General features: G+C 34.5%; 1 protein-coding gene across 1 annotated transcript in view; it reads right to left on the bottom strand.

Annotated features, from left to right (window-relative positions):
* Positions 1-12,048, bottom strand: part of LOC132700421 (5'-3' exonuclease PLD3-like) — a 34,756-nt gene that overhangs the window by 18,203 nt on the left and 4,505 nt on the right. The window contains exon 2 of the mRNA XM_060667730.1: positions 8,735-9,105. Within this exon, the coding sequence (XP_060523713.1) occupies positions 8,735-9,105 (371 nt within the window). The remainder of the gene's footprint in view (positions 1-8,734; positions 9,106-12,048) is intronic.

The following is a 12,048-nucleotide window of genomic DNA, read 5'->3' as shown; positions in this document are numbered from 1 at the left end:
GAAATTAGAGAACTTTACTGGTACTAAGATTAAGATTAACAGTTGGGAGAGCTAGCAGTCAGCCTGTCCGTCACTGCGACCCAGAGGATCTATTGTGACTCTCTCCATAAATTCGATAATGGCTCCCTCGTATAGCTCTCTGCCTCTGGTTTGGTATCACCCAGCAGATGGAAACGCATTCTCACTAGGCCTTCGCAGTGGCACAGTACGTGTGCGGCTGTTTCCTCCTCTGCCTGACAGAATCTACATTCTGTCAGGCATTCTGTTTTCTTCCACTTCCATCAGGCTTAGATGCAGTGGCCCGTCAGCAGACCTATCATTATTCTTACGGCTTTCCTATTGTAACTTAGTAGGTCCCTTAGGAATTCCTTGGCCTGTCTTTGTCCCGGCATATCCCTCCACCATCGTCGGGATTCTCGGTCCATCCAATCCCTGATGGCTGATTTTGCCACGGGTTTGGCCACCCCACAAAAGGGTTCTGGTCCAATCAGGCGCATTGACGACCCTTCGCGGGCTGCGTCGTCTGCGCCTTCATTACCTTTATGCCCTTCGTGCCCCGGTACCCATGATAGAGTAACTTTGTTCTGGCTTGCTATCTCGTTTAATGCCTTATGGCAGTCCAGAACTAACTTTGATGTTATTTTATTAGATTACAGGGCCTTTATAGTCGCTTAACAATCGGTGTAAATTGCAATTGATTTGTTACGGACCTTCCTCGCTTTTATTTCTCTTGCACAGTGTTCTAGTGCAGTTACTGGTACTAGCTACCTACGTATTCATTTAAATTTCTGTTTTTTTATTCTGAATCTGAACTTGGAATAAATATTTCTGTTATGATCCACCCCGTAGATTTTCTATTTGCTGCAAAAATGCGCAAGGAGAAATTATGACGGATGTGTGCGAGCATTTTTTTTTTTGAAATCCTGTGATTTAAATGAATTTGTTCCATATTTTAAGCGTTGACTGTATATGCAGAGGTATTACCTAGGAGGCAGCAATTGTATTTTTCTAGAGCCACGATCTGTTGGCTGCTAGGTCTTATTGGTTGATTTGAAATGACAGGTGTTATTAGTTCAAAAAACAAATTTCTAATAACTGTCACAGCAGTAACATCTGCATATAAGGAAGCATAATTTAATATTATAAATAATAAAAGTCCCAGTATGGTTCCCTGCGGGACACCGCTGGTGACTTCATTTCTAAGCACAACTCTTTGGTCACGACCCTTCAAAAACGTCTCAATCCAGGCGTAACTATTCCACCGTATACCGCAATTATTTAACTTATTCAACAACAAATTAATATCAAGCATATCAAAAGCTCGCTTGAAGTGAAAGAACATACATAACATACCAAACAATTCGTCTCTCTCTATAGTTAAAATACAGGAATTATGACGAATATGGAATGGATATATATTATGTTCTTGCTCACTTGCACACATTTTGTTTGTTATTAATGTCTAATTACCCCAGAATAAAATGTTATATTTACGTTTATTATTTTTTTACAACATAAATTATTATCATTTATTGCTCAATTAAACATTACGTTTAATCACCAACTCGCTCACTAATCAATTGATGGAGCGTTTGACAGAAATCGATGCGTTAGGAACGCTGGTAATTTACTTTTTAAATAATTGGTTAGTCTTTATTATTATTAAAGGTGAAAATGTTAGGTAAGCGATAATTTGGTTATTTTCGAAAGTATTGTGAAAAAGTAATAAAGATAAATAATTAAATTATTTTGTACAGGGTCATTTTCAATAATGGTGTAATACCCACCTACAAGAATTTATTGAAGTCACCGAGAAACACTTTTAACCAAAAAGTTGTATAATTTTTGCAGTATTATCTTCCGAGACTTGTAAAAGAAAACAAATGTGCATCGCAAAGTTGAGACAGCTGCAAAGGTTTTTTATTTTTAAATACCCTATATATTATCTGTTATCACATAATTGTTATCGGTTTTACTATCGTTTGTTACTGTTGATATTACGTTCTTTAGAATTTTTAGTATTATTGGTTAATTAATACCTATGGAAATAATAAAAAAAAGGAACTACTTGAAGCTTTTCTTACTCTGAGTAATCTATTTTCTTAATTGAAGATATCAATTTGTGGAACGCCTTTCTAAATCCATCAACATCTGTTTAGTGAATCAAAAATTTAAACTTAAATAATTCAGGAAAGTTTTATCACACTACTATAAATATATAGGGTGTTCAATTTAAAAATAAAAACGTGCTATTATACAACTTCTGTATTAAAAGTGTTTCTCGGTGACTTCCGTTAAGTGTTGTTGAATTTATCTTTTTTTCTGCTGTCTGTGTCAGATAACTCTAGCTGGCAGCGAGATACGCAATTGTATAGTACGATTGATAACCTCGGAAAAGAAATCCCTTTTTTCATGACTCCAAGATTAATAAAATTGCAGAGATAGAGCAAACAGCAATAAATAAAAAAGAGTTGAATTTTTCTCACGTTTAACACTTAACAGGTTAATAAGAACACTGAAAAAAAATCCCAAAAAACTAAATAAAATATAAATAAAACAAAATAAAAAATAAATATTTATTTAGATTTTTTGAAAAAAAAAATTTCAATGTACTAAGTCCATTGCATCAAATAAATGTATGTATTTGAATAGTTTATAAATATATTTTTAATAATTGAGCCGTTCATTTTGAAAGGGACTTAAGTCTATTTATCTTTAATTTGAAATACTTAAGGTTTTGCGTTTTTACAAAATTGAAAATATACATATTGTTGACTTGCAAAGTTAAATCGCGTTTAATAGATTTAATTTTATACATCCTATTAAAAAGTCGCTGTTATTAAGTGACCTTGCTCACCTTAAAAGGACTTAGCTCACTTTCAAAATAAAAAATTGTTTTTTTTTTACAAAAAGTGAAAGAGCTTAAGTCTACATATAGCTTAAAAAATAGAAAAAAAACATTTAGATTATATTTTTAGATGATGGAAAAAATTTAGTAAGAAGTTATTGGTTAACATTCTCAATATGCGGGAGTAATTTGAAGTAGTTAGGGTGTTCCGGAGGTATATACCGCAATAAGTCCATCATGTGTCAGTATTTTAGTGCTGTGATGCTTATACTTTTATATAACGATGGCAATACAATATTCCCAAATTTTTTAGGTCTACCCCGACGTGGCAATAAATCAAGGATTGTAAATTCTGCGTTCTCATTCATCGTTGTTTTGTATAAAATTTTATATGGTTCATTTCTTGAAAATCGCACCCAGCATATTTAAAGCCAGTTTATTTTTTCTCCGTTGGTATTTTTGGATCTTTTGCAAACTGCTTCTTCCAAGAGTCTTTTATTCGAAAATCTGAGAGTCTATAGAAATCTATAAGCAATCTAATCTTAACCGCGACCCAGGTCTCTACCTGTCACCTCATTTAGCTCCGCCCTTCTCAAACAATATAAAAACAGGAGTAAAATGCGAGCCAGTTTCAGTCAAGCTCTGAAGAAGCCAACATGATGATTGGCGAAACGTTAGCGAGTTAGAGTCAACAAAAACCGACGTAGGAGGAATCCAGAAGTTTTCTGAAAACTAAGTTCAATATAAATAATTGAAATACATTTTTTCATAAATAGAAATAAATAATTGTCATTGCCATTATCAAACAAATATTTTTTTAAATGTACTCACTGTAGCTATGCTTAACACTTCTAGACACCTAGTTTTAAAATTCAAAAAAATAATTTCCAGCATATTCTCTTAGCAGATTTGCGTAGTAAATGTTTTTTCTCGAATTTCTAGGACTGTCCGTTTCACTAACATCGTACCTTGTACTGGGACCCTTTTGTAGTTAGCTGCACATCGCGTTCCTAAATCAATGAAATCCTTTTGCCGAGAACGAATAATCAAAACGCTAGCGTTTTTTGAATGTTTATACGTTTTCGTTTACATTATAAATATTCGATTAATCGTCATTTGGCTCGAAATCTGAAAATATCGATCTTTTCGCCGTATTGATATAACGGTAAATGCTCCGTACAGACACTACCTTTAATTAAACTTCTTTATAGGAGGCCGGTAGTTAGATGGTGCATTTCATGCGACCGATTGTGTTTTGTTCCACAAAATAATTTATACCCATAGCGTAGGTATCCCCTTCGCGTGAGTTTTATATCGTTCTTTCATTATCCGTTGAATATTTGTATTTTTTATGGTCCATCAAAGTCCAGTCCGACCTGTTTCAGAGTTATACGGAATAGGGAACGTGTTCAAAAAATAAAATCATTTAAAAAGGAAGTTCCTATAAAAAGAAAAATTCCAGTCAGAAAAAAATTACCGGAAAAATAAATTTTTAAAATTTGAATAAGTTTACCTGCTCCTAAAACGCGCTGTCATTGGTTGTGACGTCGGACCGTTGTATGTTTGATCTAGGCGCACGTATACACATTGAAGTAACACGTAAAATAATCAATACTCATTTATAGAAGGTGGTATTTAATTATTTTCGGAGAGAGTTTTGTTAAAATTTGCTTCTTCCAACCCTTAACAATCTATCAAAAAGCAATTCAAAAAACACGTCAAGAGGCTCCTGTCGGCCAACGCTTTCAACAACCTGAAATAATTTCAAATGTGCATTTAAATAGTCTCTGTTTCCTGCTTTAAATGATGATTGAATACATCCATTCTACTAGGTTTTCTTAATAAATTATCTATCTATCTATAGGTATGGTCTGTTCATAGATATAAAAAAGTGACCAATTGCTTTTGAATGGGATTATCCAAGGGTGGTTATTAACATACAATGCAACAAGATTATTACCTAAAGTTTCGGAGTTTAAATTCAGGTAAAATTGTGGTCCGTAATAGAAATTAATTTTATACCTACCTGTGTTTAATATTCTTTGGTTTGGTATTCTACTTAGTTATCGTGTGCGAATTATGCAAAATATGTGCGAGTCTAGTGTATCTCAGGAGATGTTCCCGCCCAAATGTAGGGAATATTGAGACTAAGGAAGTTATAAACAATTTTTATTTGACCCTCATTGACCGTGGTGCCAGCAAACAAGCATCTTTAGAAGTAACGGCCGCATTGGCGAAAATTCCAACATCAACTGTATGGAAAATTTCAGCGAGGAAAAAAAGAAGCGTGCTGATATTTTCTCGAGTGTAGATGAAAGTGATCAAGATATAATACGGCGTAAAATTTACCGGTTATACGAGGAACAAAGCGTGGCTACATTAGATATCTTAATTAGGAGGCTTGAAAAAGATGAAACCGGTGTTAAATGTGGCAGAACTACCTTATGGAAGTGTATTCAACACATGAGTATTAGATTTTAAAAAATTGACAAAAGGCAAGTTTTAATGGAATCTTTTAGAATTCGGAAATGGCGACTGGAATATCTAGAAAAAATTAGGATTTACAGAGAACAAAAAAGGCCAATTATTTACTTGGATGAAACCTGATTCGACACTTATGATACCCCGGAAAAGGGTTGGGTTGATTCAACTGATAAGTGTAAAACAAACGCGGTATCAAAAAGAGGTAAAAGAATAACTATGGATTCCAAATGGACTTTCCCTGTCTGCGAAAAATATTAAAGATTCTTCTCTGGATTACCATGAAGACACCACCGCTGATTTATTTGAAAGTTGGTTTAAAAACAAACTAGTTCTAAACATTCCTCCTAATAACGTAATTGTAATGGACAATGCAAGTCATCACGGTAGACAGTTGACTAAAAGCCCTTCCTCATGTGACACAAAAGTAACAATCCAAAACTACATATATAATAACGACATTTATTTTCACGAAGATTATATCAAAATGCAATTAATTGAGGTTCTACAAAGCTTGAACCTACAAAAGGAATAGGTCTGTGATAATTATGCAAAAAAAGCTTCCACCTTACTACTGTATATTTAATCCCATTGAACATTTTTGGCACCAACTGAAATCTGCCATTCGTCGTAACAATGTTTTTCCCCGTGTTAACTCCAATGTCTTCAGACCTATAGAAACCGAAGTTTTTAACATCCCTGCACAAAGTAGGGCAAATTCTGTTAAACGTAAAGAAAAAGTAGAACAATCGTATATCCATATTGCAAATAATATAGAACAAATAATAATTAGAACAGGCGATAATAGCGATAGTGATACTGTGAATGTGAATGTGAATAATTTTAAATAATTTAAGTAGGTAATAAAAATAATTTGTAATTTTATTTTAGATTTAAACATATAAATAAATAAATATTGTTTAGCTTTTTTCCTAACAAAGCCCCAAATAATTAAATTCTAAGCAAAGTACGTACCTGTTCGGCCATATTTCATTCTTACAGTTTGCTGGGTCTTTCCTTAATTCGTATCAGTTAGTCACTTTCTTATATCTATGAACAGACTTTATTAGATAATATAGTAGTGGCCCTAGCACTGTAGAAATCGATTATATGTTCGTAGGGAACGAGAATGATGATCCGCGCATGCCTCTAAATTTTATCTATTAACACAACGACTTAAACGCACGTTACCCGTTTTCCTAGAATATTTAACCCCAAAAATGCTATATCCAAACTCTAACCTGTCGAATTGACGAACTGTCAGCGGTCATATTAGGCGCATCTTCTTCCTTTGCATCAATGAATTGGCTGGGGGCCATATCTGGAATATCGGGAGGGTGATCTATCTGTTGGAACCCACACTCTAAATTGTTAGCTTGTGCAACAAAAACAGTATGGGCAGGTGAATTATCGTGCAAAAGATGCACGCCTGTGGTCAGTTTTCCTCGGCGTTTTACCACGTATGCAGTCTCGCAATTTATGTAATAATGTTGCGTAATATTTACCATTGACAGTGGTATTAGTTTCATTAAATTCTATCAAGAGAATTCCTTCACAATCCCCAAAGATCGTGGCCATCACCTTTTTTGTTGACTGGCGGACTGAATTTTCTTGGGGATGCTTCACCCTTACGACGCCACTTCATTGATTCTTTTTTCGATAGAGGGTCATAATAGATAACCATAGTTTTATCTCCCGTCACAATAGTTTCTATCAAAGGCTTCGGTTCCGACCTACTGAGTTCCAAAAAAGACCGCGCACACTCGCCACGGCGTTGTTTTTGAATAGCCGAAAGGTTTTTAGGAACCCATCTTGCACTAACCTTATGCATACATACATGATCATGCAGGATTCGACGAACGACGACTTGTATCAGAAAGCTCAGTAATTTCTGAGATTTCCTTTACCTTTAAACGTCGATCACTCAATACCACCTCTTCCACAATCGCAACAATATCTTCCGTTATGACCTCCACTGGTCGACCAGTTCTTGAATCATCTTCAAGGGACTCCTGCCCCATTCAAAAACGTTTTGCCCATTCTTTCACTACAGAATACGAAGGAGAATTTGGGCCGTACACACCATCCAACCTTTCTTTAATAATTTTAGGTGCTAACCCTTCTTTTGTCAAAAAGTTTATGACTGCTTTATACTCAATTTGCGTTATTTGCGACATTTTTTTGTTTAAAATGCTGTCAATGAAAAACTATTTGACGCAAGACTTTAATTTTTTTTTTCGCAGATATATATTTAAAAGAAGACAACTGACAAAACATACTGTTTGGTTTTCGTGTTGAAGGTGTAGGATGATTTTGAAGAAGTCTTTTAAAATATGGAACAACTAGACTAGAACTAGAGATTTTGTACAATTCTAAATATCCTGCCTCGATGATTTATAACTTTAATAAGACGCCACCAATTTTATTCCTAAAGGGGAAAAAGCAAATAGCAGCAGTCACTTCAACAACAACGTGCGTAATTTGTGTGTAAATACAGCCGGATCGTTTGTTCCTCTAATGATGATATTTCCTGGAAAGCTTGCTCCAGATGCATCAATATACGCTTGTCGTCCGTCAGAATATATATACGAAAACACTTCGAACACTTCGGAGCGCGAGCATTGAAGATGCCAAGTGAGATTTTGGCGAAACGTCTGCAGGATTCCAGTCGGAGTTCAACAAGCGAACGGATGATATCCCGGAATATAGTGTCATCACATTTTTCCATCCGTGAATTAATACGTGAAAATATCATACACCTTTACGGGGAGGAGACCTTTACGGCCACCAAGTGTTATGAAAAACTAAGACAAAGGAGGGTTATTTCGCTATGCAACTTGAATTTTCTTATAAATTGCCGCAACCAGAACTTGCTGCCAACATTTACAAGGTGGTCTTATCACACACGCACTAGAAAGACACAATCTATTCTGGACAAAGCTAGCAAGGCGCTACTCCAAGACCAGATCAGGCGGACCCAGTTCGAAATTAGTGAGACTGAGCTACAACGTTATATATATATATATATATATATATATATATATATATATATATATATATATATATATATATATATATATATATTTTTATATATATATATATATATATATATATATATATATATATATATATATATATATATATATATATATATATATATATATATATATATTTATATATTTTTATATATATATATATATATATATATATATATATATATATATATATTTATATATTTTTATATATATATATATATATATATATATATATATATATATATATATATATATATATATATATATATATATATATATATATATATATATATATATATATATATATATATATAATCTAGCATACCAGCTTCATTTCTTACAAAATCATTTTTTTTTTTATTCAGCTTACCGACAATCTCGGCTTCCCTAAAATCCCCGCCCGACTTTTTTGTTGATGTCCCTTGTCCGGTGGTATCAATACGATCAACTGCTCCCTATCCGCTTCCGTCTTGGCAGTCGGCACTGTAGTTCTGCTTTTCGTCGACGAGGGCGCCGCGGTTGCGCCGGATGGCATAGGCACACTGGATGGTAAATTGTTCAGATGAATGTTCGACGAATTGTGACCGTAACTGATATTATTGGTGTTATTCACTTGGACCAATAGACCGCAGGTTTGCGAAGCTATTTGGAAAAGACCGTCCCTGAAGATTTCTGTGTCTGTGGTGATGTCGCGCGAAGTGGTCCCAGAACTGGGGAATTCTCGACGATTTCGACATCGTTCTGCAAGAAATAAAGAACTAATAAAATAGATCTGAAGCAGCAAAAACAGGAAATGTAACTTTCTGGAATGAACGCTGCGCATTGCAGGAATTTCGAAAATGAAGTAAATAGTAATTACACAATAATCACAATTGGCGGACCACAATGCTTAACCACAAAAACTAACAATCGTACTATTTTACATAAAATAGGCCGTTATCACACACAGATATATGGGACAATATAATAATGTATAATAACAATAATCATTTTGGATGATCTGATCTAAGTTTAAACCAAATGCTGGACACATTTTGCAAGTCTGGAGTAATTTGTAAGCTAACAGAACGTTCAACAATGTAGTCGCATACCTAAACTTAATCTTCCCATACCAGTATTTCTATAGAAATATAACCAACCGAAAGCGATAGCGAAAAAGATTACGAACTTTTTACATTTATTCTGATTGGTATTTGTAATCGTTTTGTTGTTATTTGTACGTTTTTAAAGCTGTCGAAAAATCGTTCGGATTTGTCAGGAATTAAACAAGATTGCTTTCGAAAAATCATCGCTGGACTTTTAAAAAGAAGGCGCTTCGCTTATTCTTGTCCTAGATGGACACATTATTTTTCTATCGTGCTCCTGCGGACCACTATGCAACTTTCGCAAAATCGATGTTATTTTATTGTGAATACACCCTGTATAAAGTGTCCTTCACATCGCGTCGAACTTCAAAGTTACGCCAAACTTCAGTAAATATCAAAATTTGTACTGGTAATTGCAATTTAAAATTATATTTTTTCAAATATCTCGCGCCCCCTTATCAAATCTTTAAAAGTTTTTCATTTATCGCCAAGAATTCACCCACAAAAGCGGAAATTTAGAATATAATATAATTCCAACAATGTAGAGAATATAGCCTTGGATCTCCTTAGTTTTCTGGGATCCGAATTTTTCTAATGGAGTAAATGGTTTTCAAAAAACTACTTGTTTTCTGAAACCATGCAATACGTGGTAATAGTAAATGGCGTCATCGCGTCTAGATTGAGGGCGAGAAATGGTGATTTTCATTTGGATTTTTTCAAATATCTCGAACAGCGTATGTGATAGACGAAAACCTTAAATACAAAAATTGTAGCCCTTGATACGGCCTATAACACTGTTTGAACGAATTAGCTATTGTTTTTACGAATTTTGATTTACGATTCATAATTTACTCTCTATAAGAACAATTTTCAGGGTCTTTTAGATTTTTGTCCATAACTAAAACACCTTGCATATAATCGAAAAAATCCGCAAAACAAAAGTTATAGCGTCGGATCTCCCACGTATACGGGATGTAAAATTTTTCCGATCGGATGAGTGGCTTTGGACGAAAAGATGTTTTCCTAGATGCCAAAATAACCACAAAAAAAAAAATCAAAAATTAAAAAAAAATACTTCGCGTTATTTTATTGCTCCCAATTTAAAGAGTCTAAATGAGGGTCTTCTACTTCTCTCCCAAGTCTGAAGTCGGTAGCTGCAAATTTTGAGTACTTATGATGTTTTTCAATATTGCACGGAATATCGCGAACACTCTGTACAATACTTAAAATCCATAAATACAAAAGTGTGAGGTGTCTATATAGGCTATATCGTCATGTAAAAGAAACTGACATCTAAAACACAGATTTGAAATTATTGCCTATTTTCAATAATTGGGGGACCCATTTTTCGTTTTTTTTTTTTAATTTGAAATATATATTTTTGAAAAATTGTCAAGAATAAAAGTTTATGGAGTCGTTTCCTCTGCGTCTTCCGGTTCAAGAACTTTTTCGTTCTTGTAAACCGTTATTAAAAAATGGTCTTTTTTGTACACGTGATTTTTATTTTTTTATTTTTTTTAAATACTTCCCGACCACCCAGCCCCCATTTTCAATAGGCAAAGCTGCATATATGTGCCAAATATGAAATCGATTGCTTTAAATTTCGGACACATCGTGTTTCATAGTATGGTCTAAAAACAATCGAAAATCGCGAAAAAAAGATGGATGCCGGCGTCGGATCAGGGCCATTTTTTATAAGCGAATGTGCCTCGTGGAGGGTTAAAAAGAAGCCAAATTTCAATTTTGTAGCTCCAACGGTTCGAAAGTTATTCAGGAAAAACCAAAAGACGAGAACCGAGAACGGACAAACAGACAAAAAAAAATTTTTTTTTCGACGGTGATCATTTCTGTACGATCTGGCGATCCCGTAGGACTTACCGTTACCGCGATATAAAATTTTTATACGAGAAATTCGATTTCATCGATTTTCGAAAGTAACAATTTACTCGATGTGAAACTTAACGGAACAGAAAATGCATGTCATCGCAAAATAACAGAAGCACACAATCTTACTGACTTATTGACTAAACACACACACAATAACATAATTTATAAAACTAACCAACGGTTTCACATTTTTAACTGACTGGCCGGGGACCGTTGGTTATAGAATTATGGAAGCTAATATGATAGAAAACATGGCTACAAATTTTGGGCAAACCACTTCGGTAGTGTGTTCTTGGTCAGATATTTCGATGTGGAAAATAAGGTGATATAGAGGAAAACATATTTGCGAAATATGCTGGGGAGCGTCTTAATGTATTGAACAGAGATATGTGGGTGGAAATAGAAAGGGTGTTAGAAGTTGAAAAAGAAGGGTGGGAGAGAGAATGGGAGATGGAGAGTGAGGGGGCGGGGGTATGTATTTATGTATCTATGTATGGTATTTTTCGGACTGTTTGATTTCTACTTAATTGCAGCAAACAATTAATAATAATGCCTGTGCAAGTGTAATCGGAGTGGTGAGGTCTAGCTTGCAGCTGATCACATCTAACTACTCAATATAGTTAGTAACAAGATTGCTTTCGACAAATCGTGGTTGAGTGGGGCAGTTCGTAGAGCCTAGTGCGAAACAGCTTTTTATTTTAAAAAGAGCTTC

Source organism: Cylas formicarius, unplaced genomic scaffold (assembly GCF_029955315.1).
Source record: "Cylas formicarius isolate icCylForm1 unplaced genomic scaffold, icCylForm1.1 PGA_scaffold_4__25_contigs__length_36172078, whole genome shotgun sequence".
NCBI lineage: Eukaryota > Metazoa > Arthropoda > Insecta > Coleoptera > Brentidae > Cylas > Cylas formicarius.
The sequence above is the reverse complement of the archived record's forward strand: the minus strand, read 5'-3'. Positions and strand labels throughout refer to the sequence as shown.